Raw genomic sequence first — 20,777 nt, forward strand, 5'->3', positions numbered from 1 at the left:
GAAAAACGTTCTGTCACGACTCTAAACAGTGTGACCACGAAAAACGTTCAGTCACGACTCTAAAGGGTGACCACGAAAAATGTTCAGTCACGACTCTTAAGGGTGTGACCACGAAACACGTTCAGTCATGACTCAAAAGGGTGTGACCACGAAAAACGTTCAGTCACGACTCTAAAGGGTGACCACGAAAAACGTTCAGTCACGACTCTAAAGGGTGTTACGACGAAAAACATACAGTCACGACTCTAAAGGGTGCGACCGCGAAAAACGTTCAGTCACGACTCTAAAGGGTGTGACCACGAAAAACGTTCAGTCACGACTCTAAAGGGTGTGACCACGAAAAACTTTCAATTAGGACTCTATGGGTGTGACCCCGAAAACGAAAAACGTTCAGTCACGACTCTATGGGTTAACCTTGAAAGACGTTCAGTCACCACTCTAAAGTGTGCCATTGTTCCAACGTTTTAAAAACGTTTAGGCACTAATAGCAAAAGCCCGCCCTCTAGCGCTGAAAAGCTGCCAACATCCGATATGTGGCACTGGTAGGTAATTAAAATTAGTGAGGCACAGGTCAAGTGTCAACTATATCGTGGGGCACATAGGTCACAGGTCGAGTGTCAAGTATAGTGGGTGTGCCCAGGTCAGAGGTCAAGTGTCAAGTATAGTGGGTGTGTCTAGGTCAGAGGTCAAGTCTCAAGTATAGTGGGTGCGCCCAGGTGACAGGTCAAGTGTCAAGTCTAGTGGGTGTGCCCAGGTCACAGCTCAAGTGTTAACTTTAGGGGGTGTACGCATGTCACAGGTGAAATGTCAACTCTACGGGGTGAGCCCGTTCATTTGATCAAGTCTCGGCAGATCCAAAGGGTGTGTTTCGTTGTTATCGTGTTTGTCAACGTTTTGGAAACGTTTTGACACTTTAGCGAAAAACGCCCTCTAGAAACGAAAAATGCAACATAGTTCCCAACCTGCCGCTAGGTGACATTATCTTGGACAATGTGAGACACGTGTGCAATCATGCGCCAAGTTCAACTGGTAACACACAGACACACACACACCACTGCACAATTCTTGGTTCTGATATTTACAAACAAATACAAAAATAAAACAAACCTACCCAACAAATGCTTACTTACAATACTTACTAGGTATTGAATTCCGTGGATAATTAAGCATATCATACATACGTGTATAATAAAGAGACCATATTTTACGATATGTAACTTTTATGAAAATTGAATGAATAAATATATTTCTAACAGTTGTGGTTATATTTTCCGCCTGATTGATAATTTACTGTTTTTTAAATGATTCATCTGCTGATATCAATTTTTATAGGGCGGATAATTGCTGCTTGACTAACCAGAATCTATGGTAACTGGTCGAAAACTAGGGAATCCCAAGTAATGTAACTCGTCGAAGACAACTCGTCGAACTGGTTAATGAAAGAAAATAATATTATAATTATATGCAATAATATTTTTAAAATGAACCGATTTATTTGTTTTACATATCTTACACTAATTGGAAGAAGGGGGTTATCCTTTCGTCAAGTTGATTTCGACGAGTTGTCCATTCGCCCAATTACCCGTTCCCAGATTAAACAAGTTTGCACATTATTATCCATCTCTCAACGCTTTGCTCACATTTTCCTTCAAAAACCCCAAATCCATCAACATTTTTGCCAACCTCTCAACCTTTTCAATCCTCTATCATTAGTATAACCTGGGTTCACCATGTGGTAATCAATGACCTCTCCCGAGTCCCTCTGGGAACCCCAATGGTCATAAACTCGTCACCAATATCGTTACAATTTGACGAAAAGTGAATTTTACACGGAAATTCCTTCGGTTTGTTGAATAAGTCATGTGTTGTGGTCATTTTGGTATAGGTGTCGACCCTCAACTCATTGGACACCTGGGTATGTTACATACCTTGTAAGCGCCTCAAAATAAGAAATACTAAAAAACATTTTATGCATCAAAGTGTCCGTATTTATGGGTTGATTCAAATGTTAAATGCAAGTTGTGGTCTAATGATGGACATAATTGGATTTCGTTTATGCAAAGAAAATACAACTTTTATTAAGGGGTGAAAGCCCTTTATAAGATCGTTATGTCCGTCTGTCTGTCCGTCCGTCCGTCCGTCTGTCTGTCCGTAGCTCCGATAACTTTTGAACGAAAAGACATAGACACTTGAAATTTTGAACGTAAACTCCTAACGTCAATGGACAGGACGAGTTCGAAGATGGACACTGTGACATCGTCACCTGTGACGATGACGTCGTCACAGTGACGAAAAAGTGTCACTTGTCAGTTTTGGCATGTGACACATCATTTTTAACTAATTTTCAACGAGGAATTCGAAAATTCAGGTCATTTTGTGTTTGGACGTCACCTGTGACGATGACATCGTCACAGTGACGAAAAGTGACGAAAAAGTGTCACTTGTCAGTTTTGACATGTGACACATCATTTTTAACTATTTTTCAATGTCAAATTCAATGGTGACCTCCATTTTGACCTCAGAGGTCATGTAAAGGTCATAGGACATATCTATTTCTATTTCAACTGAAATTTAACCCCGAATTCATTGGTGACCTCCATTTTGACCTCAGAGGTCATATAAAGGTCACATAAGGGTTATCAACTGTTAAATTTGACACAAATAAGACACAAAAGTCGAAAACACGTCAGAAGTGTCAATCTTAACAAATTTTCGAACAATTTGATATTCACATTGACGTATGACACTCCTTTCACCCCTTGGTTACATGCGTTGTAACGGTTTATTAAATAGAAGAGTATAAATAAATTTTGCTCTCTAACTTTGATAAATAAAGTGTCTTATTTAATTGCTAAATTTCCAAAACATCCTGTGAAGTCTCGCATGTTTTGCAAGTTTGGGTAGTTACTGTTCTCAATATGCATTACCCTCGTGAGTAGGCTAGTTACATATTTTTATTTTAGATCAGTGCTTAACTTTGTTAATAAAATAAAAAACCATAAAACAAATCCAATTATAAAACCATAACCATTAATCAATTAGCATCTTTAGAATTTCGTTACTTAATTTAATATAGTTAAATTTGGAAAGAAATTATTTATCAATCAAATCCCAATGTATTTATAAATTATTATAAGGATTTTTAAAATATTTTAAACGAATTTTATATCATTTTATACCCCAATAATTTTCAAACTCAAAATTTAAGAATTTTGATTTCAAAATAACCAATTAACCGATTTAATTTATTTTGAGGTTCGTGAGAAATTATGATAAGTAATTTTATATTATTTTTAATTGTGGCAGTTGATTTTATGCAAATAATTAAATTGGCAACGAAAAGGTTAATATTTATAATAATATAACGATGTTACATTTATTTACACTTTGGCATATCACATACATATATTTCATGCATGCAATATTTATTATTATTACGGGTAAATTGATATTTTGTTATTTATAATTCTTTATGAGGCAAATTGATACGTGTATATTTATTTTCTCCGTTTCTTCTCATTTGAGGTAACGTGAGATTTAATTAAACACGCTTGTGCATAACAGCTTTTGCTTTAGCACATAGATTTTTGGACCTGTTGTGGTGATGGGCCGTGACCGTTTATATACGGAAGGTCGGACGCGAAAGCAAGCTGCTTACGTGACCTGAGTCGCAGTTATTTCGGTCTTTCCGAGAATTGACGGTTACATAACTAATATGCATGCATACATCTTTCGCTTTTCTTTTCATGAACAAAGTTGATGCATTTACATTGTATCCATTGGTGGGTGACACAAAGCGAGAGTATGAGATGGCTGCCTAGCGAGTCGAGCAAGCTTCTCGTGCCATCCATCATATACACACATATGCATTTCCTGCTTACCTTTTCTCATGCAATTTGGCTTTTACATATTTTTACATGCATTCTCACCATTTATGCATCATATTTATGTACATGTTTCTTTACACATTAACATTCTAAATAATTCAGTTTTACCTTAGGGTCTCAGGCATACTATTTTCTTCCTATTTAATTAATTACCAGTCCCCACAATCCCCCCTGGCATTGTAGAAGGGGCACCATGAATTACGTCATCAACGGCTTGATTTGCATCATCAACAATTTTATTGATACTGCTTAAAACATCTGTGACCGATTGTTGTGTCAGATTTTGAAAATTTGTGGCAGCCGCATCAATTGTGTTGCGTGCGCTGCCCGCAATATCAGCCAGCCTACTAGGGACACTGTTTAAATCGTTACGTGCATCCTTTATGAGATTAGTCAAACATGTAACTGGACGCAATGATATCAAGCACTTGGATAGCTTAAGGGGATAACCTCTGATTTTTGTTATCATTTGGTTTACTTTGTTGATATCAACTTGCAAGGCTCCAAGAGCGTCGGACATGATGGTATCTACCTCTTGACCAAATTTTTGAATGGTTTGGTCAGTAAAATTATTTAATTTTCCTGCTGCCTCGGAAAGTATTTCTGTGATGTCTACTCCTAACTCAGCGGCAACATTGGCGGCATTATGAAGCGAAGCTAACCCTGTATTTGTGTAGTTCGAAATAATTCCAAGGAAAGAATCTAACATCTGCGATCGCAACTGTTGAAGAGACTTGGTTGCATTCACAATAGCGGAACCCTGGTCAGTCAATATTCCTGAAACAAACAAACGTTAAAAATTCTATCAAAAATTTCCCAAAACCGTTGGAAGATCGTACACATTTATGTACATATGGAAGTGTCGTAAAATCTCGGAGGTCTGGAGATATATAATGTTTCGTTTCGTACTGGTCTTTCTCACTTCTTGCACTGCAAGGCAGGAAATGCAAGAAAGTGGAAAATACGGGCGCGCCTTATGAACTACAGTTGGGGGAAGTAATTTCTTGGGTTTCTTGCCGATAAAAATTGCTAAATAAATTAATCATCCGTCAAATGGATCTCGTCAGATTTGGCGTGGCGTTCGCATAAAATTCCCGACAAATAAAAATGATCTACCGATCACACCAGAATGATTTTGGGTTACATTTCTCGCATCCTCTATCAAAACTAGAAGCGGGTCTGAAAATAAATTTAGGTGGTCACCTAACAACAAAAAAATATTCAATTAAATTATAAAAATTATTATTATTATTATTATTATTATTATAAAAAAACATTCTATTCATTATTTTTATTTTAAACTTTATTTACCATCCTTACCTGCATGAGCTGGACTTGCAGACAGAAATAGAATCGGGACCAAAACCAAAATGATATTCATTTTTTCCAGCTTGCTGAATTTTTTAACAGATCTTCAACTTATGTGGAGACGTTGTCGGTTTATTTGCTCACCCTGTCATAATGATTTAGACAGAACTTTGCACTGAAGGTGCGGAATAAGCCAACAAAATAGATCACAACTATTATATATTCATTATATATACCGTTTATGGTGCAACAAAAACGCCTGGCCATTGCATCATTAGTGCAGCATTAGCGACCATCTGGGAGACATAATTTTGAAAACTTTGTCAAAATTGTATGACCATTTCTCCCGGATATTTTGCACTAATGGTGCGTTATGCATCCCATCTCCCAATTATTTCGCATCATTTTGTGTTACCGATTGTTAGATATCAACTGTGCTATTAATTTATTACAAAATTCGATTCGGGTTGTTCAATACCAATGGTACGCCTAACTTTCAATAATGGTCAAGGCGATTTTTAATTAGCATCAATTCATGCAAAAAACTCGTTAACAGACGGACAGACAGACGGACAAGAGGAATTCAATAGCTCTCATGCTACGCAGGGTGAGCTAATAAGTCAGTCATGTAAGATTAATTATAGAATTGAATGCAATTTATTATTTGTGCACTACATACATACATATATCCAAAGCGCAATAGATCTTAGGTATTTATTTGTATTTATGGTAATTACGTATGTATGTATATGTTTATTAACAAATGTACTTTGAATTTAGGTGATACACGTTTTTACTTATTAATTTGCTAATGGTTAAAAAATCCTAATGTAAAATATAAATTTGAGATAAGTTAAATATAATTTTTGTGGACAAATGTAAACTCCAAAAAATAAAAAAATACGATTATGTAAAATGTTTTAATAAGTATTAGATTACATATGTAAATACAGAGGGTGGTCCAAGAAGCTGTATAAATATTCCGTAATTTTTCTAGCCCGCAGGCGGAACTTTATGGGTTCCAAAGTTGCTGGATGTGATAGTCCTTGTTCTTATCTTCAAGAATATATCGCTTTTTACCGGATAAAAAAACTTCCAGGAACTTTTCTACGGTGTTTTATTTTCACTCTTTATTTGAAGCATTCCAAAGTACGTGAAAATTCGTAAATCGTCAAATGTAAAAACTGTAATTCCACTACGAAACATCTTTAATATTCCAATCGATCAATGTCTGATAACCACCTAGGGATGTCTTGATTTTGTGTGACTGCAGAACCAAAATTATCGTCGTCCGTTTTTGCGCACTTGTGAGATTTGTCCGCAGTAAGCGGAAAAAAGTTTGATTTCTCACAATGCGTCGACCTACTTTAGGTCATTTTTGTTATGATATTTCCTAAATCAGTTTTAATGGTTCTCTGGATAGTTGATTTATTGTAAGCTAACCGTTGGACCGTGCTGAGTTGGGATAAGGGATCTTGGTGGTTGGTTCAGTCAGATAAACCAAATTTTCAGCTTTTTCGGGCATTTAGCATTGGGTAGTTTCTCAGTGGTGACAATGATATTAGACCCTTGGATTTACCTTGCATATGTCTACCAGGTACCACTCTATAAATTAATTGCAAATTCATTCCATGGAAACATACTTTAAGCTCTTTTTATAACGTTTCCCGTGAAAATCGACTGGAACAGCCCTTCACCGGTACCTCTCCTTCACCTGATCATCGTGGGAGCACTTTTGAAATTAGGTTTACAAAAAAAATCACAAAACTATTTTCTGAGTTGCTCTCCACGATTTGGGTTTGAAATTTGAATTTTATTATCCCCGCTTTGAACTGGGGTGGCTTAAACTTTTATACAGCTTCTTGGACCACCCTGTACTTTCAAAAATTTACAAAAAATTACAAAAGAAAACAGACCCCACCAACAAATGCTTAATTACTTTAAAACTTATCGAAGTATTGAACTACGTGGACAATTAAGCATATCTCTCATGTACAATGAAGAAACAATATTTTACCATGTTGAAATTTTATGAAAATTAAATGAATAAATATTTTTCGGACAGTTATGCATGGTTTTATGTACATATTTACCGACTGACACTAAATTATATTGTACTGTTTTTCAAATGATTCATCTGCAAGTATCGATTTTTTATAGGGATGATAATTGTTTGCCTAATCAGGACCTACGATAACTGAAAATGAGGGACAACTCGTAGACGACAAATCGTCGAAAGGGTTAACATTCGAAAATAATATTTTCCAAATTCAACGCGTTATTTGTTTTGCTTATCTGATACTAATTGTTAGGAGGTGCTATACTGTCGTCCAATTGATTTCGTCGAGTTACCCGTGCCCCGTTTAATCAAATTTGCACATTATTATCCATCAAACACCCATCCCTCAACCCTTTACTCACAGTTTCCTCACAAAACCCTAAATCCACCGCAATTTTCACCAACCTCTCAACTTTATCTATCCTTTCTTTACTCCAAACTGGGTTCACCACGTGGTAATCCACGCCCGGAAAAGTTTTCCTAATCCTGGCAAAATATTCACTGCTATCCACCCACACCGCAGTCTTTTTACTTCTATCGATCGAACCCAGTTGAAACTTCGCCCTGAGTGGAACCGGAAACCGAAATTCTCTCAAAGTTTGACACGCAGGAATATTCTCTTTCAAAAAAGTTGCATACAAAAATGGGACCACTCCTTCAAAAAATTCCTGATCACTAATATACCTCTGCCATTTTTTGCTTGGTTCAAAAACCTGTACTTTTAACAAAGAGGGAAACTGTTTCGCGTAATTGAGCGGGAATTGCGAGCACTCCGTCTCAAAGGTTAACCTAATTCCGAGAAAGTGTTTACACGCATTTTCGTTCCTGGATCGAGATATCTTGAAAACCTTGAGTTTTGGTAGGATCGGAATATGGAGGGGACACGGGTCACAAAGTAAGCTATGCCCGGAGGTTGAAATATTTACCAAAAATAGGTGAAATTGTTCCAGACAGTGGGAAAAGCGGTGGATCAATTGCTCATAAAGGGGGGTAACCGAGAAAGAAATTGCCTGTAACTCTAAACATTTCAGGGTCAAAGTTCTAGGCGGGAGGTACCTCGTCAACGCGTGTGTCCCTCGTGTCCCCCAGAAGTTTACCCGTAGTGAGAAGCTTGATATATTTGTGAAATCTGAAAACCAGCCAGTCGAGCCATCTTCACCCTGAGGAGTGTCATCTTTTACTGCGACCTTTCTTAAATTTGGAAATCGGGGGAGAATGTCACGTACCAGCTTTTCTTTTAGGGTTTCGTCCCCACGGTGAAATCCTGGGCATAACCCCAAATTCAAGGAAAGGATTTGAACGCTAGGGAATAAAATATCGACAGGAATTAAATCCTTTTGAAAAGAAGTGCTCACTACCTCAGGATCGTAGCACTTGCCCGATAAGTCGAATGGATACAGCTCGAAATACTTTAGATTCGTGAAAGTGGAACAAATTTCGAAGAACTGGTGAGATTGCGATTTTTCGGAGGTCAAGGTCCAATCAATTTTTAAATGTTGAATCCAGTTGGAATATTTTCCAGCAAATTGGGCAAATTCGGAGAGAAATTGGGTAAGATTGGATTGTTTGTCGATGCTAATGTCTAGATTTTTGGGGTATCCGTGGTGCTCTGGTTTGTTCATGTAATTCGCGATAGTTTTGGAAAGTTGTGGTTCATATTTCCCCGGGGTGTAGAGGTGGAGCTTGGTTCGAGAGTGGAGGTGGTTCCTGGCTTCATATTCCCACGTGGAGTTTACCAGGGTAAATTGGAGAAGGGTTGGGACCGGGATGAATTCCATGATGCGGTGGATAATCTGGAAGATATGATAATTAAATGGATCTGATTCGTAATCCGAGTATACCGAATCCGACCGAATTATGCTGCCGACAGGGTTTCATCGCGCCTGAAATCGTCATGCTTCCCAATACATGCCTGAAATTAACCTCTCGTGATTTTCATCTCAAGAAACATACAAAATAAGCCATTTTTGCCCTTTAAGGTACTATTATTCAAAATGTGACCTTATAACCTCCATAAAAGCTCCAATAAATACATATTATGTACTACTTTTCCCACACAACAATTTAACATGCCAAGATTTTGGGCTTTTGTATAGCCGGTTCACTTTTTGGGAAACTAGTATAGGGCAAAAAATGACTCGTTTTTTATGTTCCTTGAGACAAAAGTCACGAAGTGGCTAATTTCAGATGTGGCTTAACCATGAATTGGGAAGCATGGGCCGATGTGAGACGACAAGAAACCCTGATTGGCTGATTAAAAATGACAAAAAAACGACGGATTGGACGGATTGTGACCAGTTTATTTTAGACGTGGTGAAACTCTGGTGTTACTTGCATAAGTATTTATGTTGATAATAACCTTAGATTAGAAAGCTTCACACTTACGCACGGAATTTGTCCAACTTTCCATTCTTGTGAATTTGCATCCTTTTCTAGTTTTACCATGTTTGCCTGCAAAGTATGAAATTACTAATATTTACTTTCAGATCGAAAATTTATCATTGCAGTTTATGTATCATGAGAAATATCTTTAATTTTTTGGGAACGAAATTAATAGTTTATTTGTGTAGAAGAAATCGTTCAAAATAACGGTGCTAGGCGGTTGCGTGGACAATAATATAGTAGACAAGGATCGAACATGTACAGACAAAACGTGTACCCCTAACTTATGTACAGATAAAAAAGGGACAGCAGAATATATGGACAGAGCGATAACATGGACATTATGTAAACCAAATGGACATTTAAATAATTAAACAATAAAATCATGGAAAATTAAGATTTTTCCATAACTTATAGTAAAACTCAGAAAGGCGAAAATAACCTAGATTAACTGTACATATTTCTTCATAGAAATGACCCAGTGTGATAAGGAACACTGTTAAAAATCCTGGTTACTTTATGAGATGTAAAGATCGAACCTACTTTATCAGTGTAAAATTTGAGTGTCCAACGAGTCATTTTGCATACTCGAATTAATGTTAACCAACAGAATACACGTTAGTGAGTCACAATGGTGAAAATAACACGTCGTCGTGTTGACGTGACTAAGCATAGTGTAACACAGTGAGCTGCTCAATCCAGCGTACTAAATTAACGTCAATGTAACAATGGCACGTGCTAATTTTTACTTTTCTGACTTGGGCGGGCTGCATCACCGCAACCAGTATTGTTCGTCAGTTGGTCAGTTTTGTCACACGAATTATTTATTGTTCTCTGATCGGATTAAAAAATATTTCAATGAGTTACAAACTAATCTGTTATCTACCCAACAATATAATATAAACCCCAATGCGTTGAACATCTTGTCACGGAGGAACTCAAGCGATTACTGGATTCAGCTACGTTGAGCAATTTGAGGGTAAGTTTGAGTTTAGCATAACTTAAAAAATAAAATAAAAATAAGGGCAAGGTGAGAAAAAAATCTAAATATGACGGTGTAACAATAGCCTTAAGAAACAAAAATTGCCTTCCTCCGATAGCAGTGGACCATGGACCACAAAAAAATTGGCCCATCCATGGACCATTTTTAAGATAGTACATCGATGGGCCATTGACCAGTTTTAAGATGGACCATTGACCAGTTTTAAGATGGTCCATCGATGTACCATGCACCATAGACCAATTTATTGCGAGCTATGCTTTCTTCTGCAATTTTTCAGGACGACTTTTCCCTTCCACCCAAATTAAGTCATACCTTACAGCATGCCAATTGCTTTCGTGATGCGTCAAAAGCATAATTAAAAAATAATTACGTATATATAAATGTAAGACTTGCCTAGTTCCGATTATTTCTTGATGAATGTGCTTCCAGATTTTTCCTCAGAAATAAATCTGTCCGGGACTGTTAGAGTGAAGGTGTGAGACAGAAATGGCAAGGGTCAAGGGCCTTCAACAAGTTAAATAGGGTGCGTGTCATATTTATAGAAATCCAGTAAATATGTATATAGGTACATATGCAAATGACCTACACTCTTAAAAATACTGCCACCCAAAAGTAAATATAAATTATGTACTAAAAGGTTGATACCGTAAACTTCATCACCTTTTATCTACTGTACTTTACTCAGGAGTTAGTACAGTTTACTTTATATATTTACATATGTATACTCTAAATAATTTGGAAACAAATATTGGAGGTACTATTGTGCTCCACTTTTTGAATAATTATTTCTAGGACGTTTTGTCACCAAGGGAAAATAAGTCACAAACACACGTGACGTTGTTATCAAAAAACACTTTCATGCGAAAAAGTCTTATAAATAAATATTCGGATAATATGTAAAAGTATTCATGTTTTAAAAAAATAACGATGTGACCTCTGTTCCGTTAACGACTAGTTTTTTCATTTATTCTCCGTAGGTCAAAAAAATCTCTTTGTGGCCATTACACAAACAGAGTACACTATGTAGTACCTCGGTTTGTCTCCAGATTATTTGGAGTGTAGAATTTAGATTGATTTACTTTTCAAAGGGTTGCTTAAATTGTTCTTGGAAAAAGTGTGAATGCCTTTTTCTCTTTTTCTACATGTATGTAGAAGGGTTAGAGAGGCGAACACCCTCCTGCAAATGACTAAAAATAGCAAAGGCCTTTTTCCCAAAGGGGCGATCCATATATTGCGCCCTCAAGAATTGTCAATTTTAGCACACCCAACGTATAAATTAAGGGATATGGAATTTTAACATGGGGTAGATAGGAAAACAAAAATCACCCATCCAGTAAAATGATGACGTAATACATATATTGAATTCACGCTAACCCAAGTTAAACGTCTTGGTATATTTTAGGAAAAAACTTAAATTTAAGCAACAATCTTCATTAACTAGGGACAAACTTATAAACCAAATTCTCTCAGCAAGGGAAACTTCCATCAAATGTTTAATTATCACCTTATCCACCTTAATTATTCGAGTAATCATTCAAGGAGAAGGAAGGTCGTCATGACTTAACTGACATAATTTTTATTTCGATGGAAATATGTAATTGGATTTCGTTTATGCAAAGAAAATAAAACTTTCGTTAAATAGATGAGTATAAATAAATTTTTCGCTCTAACTTTGATAAATAAAAGCTCCTTCTTTACATAATTGTTAAATGCGCAAAAAATCCCGAGAAATCTCGAAAATTTTGCAAGTTTGGATAATTACAATTCTCAATATGTATTCCCCTCGTGAGTATGTACGCTTCTTACATATTTTTATTTTTGATGAGTAAAAACCCAATGCTTAATTCTTTCAATAAAATGAAGAGCCATAAAATAAATCCAGTTTTAAAACAGTAACCATAAATCAATTAGGGGTTTTAAAATTTAGTTACTTAATTTAATAGAGTTATATAAATTTGGAAAGAAATTATTTATTAATCAAACATCATAATATTTATTATTTCAATTATTTTTAAAATATTTTAAAAGAATTTTAACTGATTTTATACCACAATAATTTCCAGACTCAAACTTTAACAATTTTGATTTCAAAATAACCAATTAACCAATTAAATTTACTTCTACCTTAGGGTCTCAAGCATACTATTTAATTACCAGTCCCCACAATCCCAGTGGCACCTTGAATTGCGGCAGCCACCGCTTGATTTGCATCCTTAATAATTTTATCAAAACTGCTCCCAGCATCTGTGACCATTTGTTGTGTCAGATTTTCCAAATTTGTCACAGCCGCGTCAATTGTGTTCCGTGTGTTGACCGTCATATCAGCCAACATACTGGGGATACTGGATAAATCGTTACGTGCATCCGTTATGAAGGTAGTCAAACATGCAATTGGGCGCAATGATATCAAGCACTTGTTTATCCTAACGGGATAACCTGTGAGTTTTGTTATCATTTGGCTTATTTTGTTGATATCAACTTGCAAGGCTCCACGAGCGTCGGACATGATGGCATCTACCCCTTGACCAAAGTTTTGAACGGTTTGGTCAGCAAGATTATTCAATTTTCCTGTTGCGTCGGAAAGTATTTCTGTGACGTTCACTCCGACCTCAGCGGCATCTTTGGCGGCATTCTCAAGCGAAGCAAACCCAGTAGATGTGTAGTTCGAAATAATTCCAAGGAAAGAATCTAACGTCTCCGATCGAAACTGTGCAAGAGAGTTGGTTGCATTCAAAAAAGCTCCTATACCCTGGTCCGTCAATGTTCCTGAAATAACGCGTAAAAAATAAAACAGCATCCCGGGTGAAAAACTTAAGGAATTTATGCAGAAACTTGGCTGGATTTTATGCAGAAAAATTTATGCCGAAACAATTTGCCCATAAAATATGCAGAATTATGCATACATAATTGTGCAAAACATTTCTGCAGCATATACCCGTCAGTAGTTTTGTGCAAGATCGTTCATACATTTTCTGCATAAACCATTGTTTCGGCCACTTGTGTCAATTTATGTCAAATTCGACATACGATTTTCACCCGGGTTAGTTAAAAATTCGTGCATACAAAAGATTAAAAATTTCATAAAACCGTTTGAAAGTCGGACACATTTATTCTAGTGTCGTAAAATTTTGGAGGTCTGGAGGTAAATAATGTTTCGTTTCGTACCCGTTTTTCTAACTTTTTTCAAGCAAGAAATGCAAGAAAGCGCAAAAAACGGGTGCGCCATCTAGCGACGCGCCCTATGAACTACAGTTTGGGGAAGTAGTTTCTTGCATTTCTTGCTGATAAAAATTTCTGCAAGAAACCACTTTCTTGAATTTAATTCTTGCATCGGAAACAGCGGATATAAATTAATTATCGGTCAAATGGATCTCGTCGGATTTTACGTGGCGTTCGTATAAAATTCCCCATAAATAAAAATGACTTACTGATCACACCAGAAAGATTGTCGGTTATATTGCTCGCTTCCTCTACCAAACTTGATAGCGGGTCTAAAAATAAATTTAGGTAGTCACTTAATAACAATAAAATATTCAATTTCTACACTCTAAATAAATTTGATTAAAATTTACTCAATTTTGAGTAAAATTGCTACCAAAGCAACTATTGAGTAAAATTTACCCTGGCAAAGGTAAAATTTACTCAAGGTTGAAAGATTTTTGCACAACCTTGAGTAAATTTTACCTTTGTCAGGGTGAATTTTGCTCAACAGTTGCTTTGGTGGCAATTTTACTCAACTTTATTTACAGTGTATGCATTATTTTTATTTTAAACTTTACGTACTATCCTTACCTGCATGAGCTGGACTTGCAGACAGAAATAAAATCGAGACCAAAACTAAAGTGATCTTCATTTTTTCTAAATTTTTTAATTTTTTAATCAATCTTCAACTTATGTGGAGACGTTGTCGGTTGATTTGCAAATGAGCAGAAATATGAACTTGATTAAACTTTTATGCATGTCTGATTATATGTATCTATTCATTAGGAAAATTTTGTGTAAGACACACGCTCGCCCGTTGCGTAATGTCACGCCATACACCAAACAAGAATCAATGGTAGATAACACTCACAAGAAACGTGGTATCTTTATGTCATCCAAAGTCGACTGGCAAGCAAAGTCCAGTAAAAATAACTGTTAGCATTTTTTTTAGACTTTTGCATTTGCTTACTAAAGTGTTTGATAAGGCTGAATAGGTTAGTCCAACGTTCTCAGTTATACAAAATTAATAGGTGACGTTAAATGCTAGGGTAAAATTAAGTGCGACATTATACATATTTCACCCCGTCTTTCACTGCATATTATCCACGCTATTAAATGTGATGGTCACGTAAGCGAAACTTTTACCCAAGTTGAAGGCTAGTTTCATTCAGTATCCACACCAGGGTTGCAGAAATCTCATCTCACCTTCACAAATCTCATCTCAGTGAGATATAATGAGAAATAGTGAGACATGAGAAATATGAGATGTAGTGAGATTTATGAGTCATGCACTAGCGCCACCTAGCGGACGGGGTCATGAACTGCAAGTTTATCTCATTATTTCTCATATTTCTCACTCAGCCCCAAGTGAGATAAATGATATATCCCAGGCTGCACCAACCGAGAAAATCACATGTATTATTGGTGTCCCCGGTGTCAATTTCGTGTTTGGGGCATTATTCGTGTAAATATTTTTTTAAACACGTTCGTAACACGTATTACAAAAACGACTTTCAAACGGATTCTTTATCACCAATTTTCTCGTTCACAACACATGTACAACCCGAGAATTACAACAACCCGAAACTCGTGTTTTCGAACACCAGAAATTCACGAGAATTTCTAGTGTTGTTGGTCACAGAAACCTAAATGCTGCTCTCTCCGTTGTAAAGAAAGAGGGACAATTCTTTAGTTCGAGATGAGTAATGGAGAAAGCACGATCAAGAAAAATATTCCGAAAAGTAAGGCAAGGAAATTCGGATTTTGCATTAATTTCAGAAAGTGCAGAAAAAATAATACCGCTGCCCTCGTCATCCTTGCCAGAGGCACACACACAGAGTTCACCATCACCCGAATATTTGATTTTTGAAGCAGATGACATCTCGGATTATTCTGACAATAATTTATCCACGCAGTCAAATCTAAGTGCAAATCTAGGTTCAAGAGGACCGAAGTCACCTTTTTCAAAATCATGGATGAAGCACATTATATATGGTAAATTAGTTGTATGTGAATTAATTAAATATATAATGCGCTCCTTTAAATTAAATTCACCAATGAAATTGCTGTGTTTTCAGAGGCAATTCAAGGACTGGAAAACTTGGGCAACGCTGACGACGACGAGGTTTGGGAAGCAATTAAAAATTGGCTCAAAAATTCCAACAAGCGTATTGAATCGGATAGGTAGGACAAAATGCAATATTATTTGTACCTATTTATAAAACTTTCATAATTTTTACTTTATTTAATTAGGAAAAAGTTGGAGAAGTCCAATGCAGCTCTTCCATTAAGAAATACTGGACCAGAATCAGACAATTGATTTTTTTCACAATTTTTTATTGTTATTTGGATTTAAAACTTTATGTAATGTTAATGGTCAGTAATAAATCATAATTCCCGCATCTAATTTGCAAATAAATCTCGTGTTCTGAACGTATAATTTCACTTTTTAATACGTGTTTTTTTGGGGTTATTCTCGTGATTTGGTCGCGAAACTCGTTCCTTCAACACGTGTTTAGAACGAATAAGATACGTTAAAAATCGCGACACTTGCACCCAGTTGAGCACCAAATCTATACCAGTCTCCCACGTCGCTAACACGAAAACTGGGGTCGCCAGATTCGTTAAAAATTGGTGATAATCTCGTGATTGTGCAGCCTGGGATATCATTAAATCTCACTAAATCTCACTCAGTGATATAGATATATCACTTGTAACCCTGATCCACACACATATTTACATATTCTCACATTACATCCCAATAATTCCCCTATGCAACATTTCTCCGGAAAAATCACAATGTTTCAATTACGGACTCCACAAATAAACATGAATCATGTATAAAATGTACGTATGATGGGAATAAAAATAAACTTTGAATTAAAATTTGCTAAAAATATGTCCATTTTCAATGTTACACCTTCGAAAAAAAAGTAAACAGTCGAACTAATTTTCTGAATTAAGTTTCTCGAAAACGGCGTCCAACTTTCGGACCTTATTTTGTAGCCAGAACGGTGGTCGAGATAGGTAACCCAGAAAAATCCGGGTAAAATTCAATGCACATGCATATGAGAGCAAAATACAAAAATTTCCGGAATTTATTTCTCGAAAACGACGTCTATTTGACCCGATCGAGTTTAGTTTCAAGCTAAAACAGTGCTCTACCAAATAAATATGATGGCTGGTCATGCACGGGTAAGATAACCCAGAAATAAGGCCGGTCTGGCAAGGCAAGGCGCCGTTTTCCTGAAATAAAGTCCGAATATCGGGGAATTCTATTAGATAAATACCGACATGTCCGTACATTTGTAGATTTGTATATGCATTTATTTATTAAATTATCATACCGCAAGGGACCATGCAGAAACCATGTGACGATTTGGTATCAAACCTCTATTTATAGCCCTATTCTAATTATAGCCGGTCTCCAAATATAGCCGGGTCTAGCGACCAAGATTTCAAAATTTTAGCCAGGTCTCTAATTATTGCCGGGTTTCTAATTATGGCCTGTTTTGTTTGCGGTCTGTTTTCGTGGCTTGTCCTAAAAAATGTTGCACATTTCGTTAATCAACAAATTTGATTGGGACTAATAAAACTTTTAATTTTATTTTTTAAAAGAATGAATACAATCGGGACAAACAATTTAAAAAAGCTACTAAACTTCTTTTAAAGAAGATGATTTTGCTTTAGATTTAAAGAAAATGATTTACGATTAGTGTAACGTGTTGAATAAAATCTCAAATTGAGTTATCATGATTTATGCATGATTTTATAATTTATAAAATTATCGGCGGAACAAAATTTAGCCGGGTCTCTAATTGTAGCCGGGTCTGCGATACCCAGTTTGGAACTTTAGCTCCGCCTATAAATAGAGTATTTACGGTATCTTTATACGTGGCGTAGTTCTGTAGGCAGAAGTTGTGTGTCTCATATTACAAATTCTGCAGAACTAATACACATGTCGATAAGAACACTGTCTACCTTTTCGAACATTTACATACTTACATATGTAGGTATTAACAGCCCAAGTTATTATTACAAGTTTTACAGCCTTAAATTGTGGTTAATTAGTATCTAGAATACTAACTTTTTAAAAAAAGTTACGGTTTGCATCTTAGAATTTGAGAAAATAATTTGCTACAATCGTGCTTAATTACTTTCCCAATTCCATGCCTCGAATAACTAAATGGTTTCTATTTTTAGCATCTTTTTAATATTGTGGTTTGTATATTTTTTAAAAGTACAATTACATATCATACAATCTCTCCACATCGATAGTAGATTCCTCTTGAAAACATAGTTGCACAGTCGTGACTTCAGTTGGGAATTATCATTTCCTATTTACGATGTATTTATTCACAAATATTGGACACAATGACGACAAATAATGTAAAACACAAATCTAATTATCTATTTTAAGATTTTTACCCTGCTAATAAATTTGTTTACCATGCAAAAAATCTTTCTAAAACATTCAACGGCATAAACGTAACACTCACAGACGAAAGAAGTCGCTGCACCCAGAATTACGCATCCACAAAGGATGAACAACGTGAATATTGCACCATTTAATCCAAATGGTTTAGTTTCGTCTTCGATGACACGTTTCTTTCCACGGATTCGATCCAGAACTTGCCTCGTCTCAATTTCCTCCTCAATCCTGGCGTAAATCCCGGTCTCAACTAACCCCTCGGAATACCGCGGCACTTTTGAATACCCTTCTTTGAAAAATACTAACGCGACAAGTTTAGAATCCAAGACATCTTTTCCTGTATAAAATTCCTTTGAGAAATAGTTCTCCTTGAGAAATTTGTACTGCACATGAAAATCCTCGTCACTCGTGACGAAAACGTTTTTCTGGGAGCAATCAACAATTTCAGTTTCTATCTTTCGATTTACGTCGTCCGGTAAATATTGGTTCTTCGAATAGTCGAGACCTCCAGGAAATTGGCCTTGGCGGGGATGAAGCAGATTCAAATATAATAACTCTGTGGCTGGAGAGATGACATCATTATTTTTGAAAGAATGGGAAGATTCCCGCGATTTGCTATACTCGGTAAGCAAAAAGGAAACAAATTGGAAATAAGGTACTCGGTAGGACAGGTGTTCCTGCGCAGGTGACAACAATTTAAAACAATCCTTAGATACGTACGGATTTCGAAAATTCGTGTAATTCTCATCCAGACTGTATTGATTCGTGTGGGCAGTCACCGCCAAGGAGTACCACGTGAGCAGTGAAGGGTCAACGTATTCCTCTAATTCCTTGCGATTTTGGTGGCCACCTAATTGGCCATTCTGCCAACAAATTAAGTCTCTAAAACTTTTCGGCTGTACAGAACCCAGTGGTGCATTCAAATCAGTGATCATCAACCCATTATAGCAATTCGTTAATATAACCGACACTAAACACCAACTTCCCAAGACAAAGCGGAATATGAAATGGGCCTCCAGTTTTTTATCCGAGATTGCTGGCGGTTCTTCAAAAAGTGTGGAGAGGATGAATAACCAGGGGCAAAATGAGATCTTCCTCTCACCCGTGAATAATTTTATGTACAGATAAATTGACGTGACAACGGTAACAATCGAGACAAACAGCGTTACCCAAACCTCTTTCTGGAACGGAAACACGTAGAATTTAAAGCTGATAAAGGTCTCCTTAAAACAAGACAAAAATTGGTAGCCGGCCCACATCACGGGTGCTGATTTTGCATATCCGTCACCCAATGAAATCTTGCGAAGTCGCACCCATCCACAAGCTGTGTGGAGTTCGATGCAAGTAAAAAGAGAGACTGCGGTGACGTTTGCTCTGTTAAAAACACTCCGTGCGAGATGTTCGACAGTGAAAGGGTCACCACTTTGATTGAAGGGGTTAAGGGATATTGGGGCATTGATTAATTTCAAGTTAGGCAGTTTTTTCTGGTCGTATGATACCGTCCAGAATTTAGGCGCCAGGTGGAGCAGCTCCGTGAATAATTTGCTGGTAGGAAGTACTTTTTCGAAACATTTAACATTTTGAGAAATGTCAAACGTTTTAATGCAAATATTGACGATACGATTTCCAGAAATGTATAAAACAGCGAAATTGTAAATGTTCTGTGAGAAAATTTGTTTATTATTGTAGACTTGACTTGATTTCTCGCCGTTTGCTAGGATTACTGTGTACATATTTTTTGTAGGGATCGGTCTTTTAAGGTTATCCTCGATGAAGTGAAGTTGCCAATTTTGTGCAATTTCAAACAATCTGGGTAAATCATGGTTTTCTTCTTGACAGCAAATTTGTGGGAAGCGATAGAAATTTATAAGGAACAGTGATACATGACAGGGACCTGGTCGAGTCTGGAACACGTCAATTGTTCCAGGTTTGTAAGGGCTCTCAGAATGGATAATCACTCTGGGCTGAATTTGATGTCCCTTTGTGTGGAAGATGTCAGAATCGACGGCGTCATGAATGATATGCAGATCGCAGTTGGTGTCACGGAAGGTTAGAAAATTGTCCAGAGTGGAAACTGTTTCTGCTGAATCGATTAGTCCGGGTAATAGCAATGTGATGCATAACTTAATCATTAATTTGACTAAGTGGTTATTTGACATAAATTTTAAATAAATTGTATAATATAAATTGTAAAATGTATAAATTTTTTAGCTCCGTTTATTTTGTCTTTACTGATGCGGTTAAAGATTATCCCAGTCCGCTTGTAAATTCTATGGTGAAAAGGCAATTTTGCCAATGTGTACGTGGACGTAAAATGCACATGAGAATGTTAAAGGTTAAATTTTGGAGCGGAAATTAGCCAAAGTAATGATGAGGCACATCCATACATATAGATTAGTGTTATAAATAGTATTATATTTAGGACTTTGTACGTATGTATTTGAATATTTATGATAAAGTAATCTAGCCAGGAATGGCTGTTACATTCATACGTTGAATGGTTTG

At 36.5% G+C, this 20,777-nt stretch overlaps 3 protein-coding genes across 5 annotated transcripts; 1 reads left to right on the forward strand and 2 right to left on the reverse strand.

Annotated features, from left to right (window-relative positions):
• Positions 1-6,059: 6,059 nt before the first annotated feature.
• On the reverse strand, positions 6,060-9,700 carry LOC118436901. The gene is made up of 2 exons (XM_035855561.1): positions 9,640-9,700; positions 6,060-9,047 (listed from the first exon to the last, which is right to left on the reverse strand). The coding sequence occupies exons 1-2, from the start codon at positions 9,697-9,699 to the stop codon at positions 7,563-7,565; spliced, it is 1,545 nt and encodes a 514-aa protein (XP_035711454.1). The 5' UTR covers position 9,700; the 3' UTR covers positions 6,060-7,562.
• A 2,688-nt stretch (positions 9,701-12,388) lies between these two features.
• LOC110854962 lies at positions 12,389-14,586 on the reverse strand. Its single transcript, XM_022103389.2, has 3 exons — positions 14,432-14,586; positions 14,068-14,130; positions 12,389-13,405 (listed from the first exon to the last, which is right to left on the reverse strand). Exons 1-3 carry the CDS (start codon positions 14,490-14,492, stop codon positions 12,786-12,788), a joined length of 744 nt encoding a protein of 247 aa, XP_021959081.1. The 5' UTR covers positions 14,493-14,586; the 3' UTR covers positions 12,389-12,785.
• A 274-nt stretch (positions 14,587-14,860) lies between these two features.
• Positions 14,861-16,247, forward strand: LOC110855080. 3 transcript variants are annotated; one of them, XR_004835812.1, is made up of 4 exons: positions 14,861-14,969; positions 15,620-15,835; positions 15,919-16,024; positions 16,094-16,247. XR_004835812.1 is itself a non-coding variant. In XM_035855677.1 (4 exons), the coding sequence occupies exons 1-4, from the start codon at positions 15,540-15,542 to the stop codon at positions 16,158-16,160; spliced, it is 387 nt and encodes a 128-aa protein (XP_035711570.1). In that variant the 5' UTR covers positions 15,134-15,539; the 3' UTR covers positions 16,161-16,247. The 3 variants fall into 3 exon arrangements, 2 of the variants coding, with proteins under 2 accessions (XP_035711570.1, XP_035711569.1); XM_035855677.1 differs by lacking the exon at positions 14,861-14,969 and adding an exon at positions 15,134-15,582 and having other exon boundaries at positions 15,665-15,835; XM_035855676.1 differs by lacking the exon at positions 14,861-14,969 and having other exon boundaries at positions 15,137-15,835.
• Positions 16,248-20,777: the final 4,530 nt, after the last annotated feature.

Source organism: Folsomia candida, unplaced genomic scaffold (assembly GCF_002217175.1).
Source record: "Folsomia candida strain VU population unplaced genomic scaffold, ASM221717v1 Fcan01_Sc011, whole genome shotgun sequence".
NCBI classification, from domain to species: domain Eukaryota; kingdom Metazoa; phylum Arthropoda; class Collembola; order Entomobryomorpha; family Isotomidae; genus Folsomia; species Folsomia candida.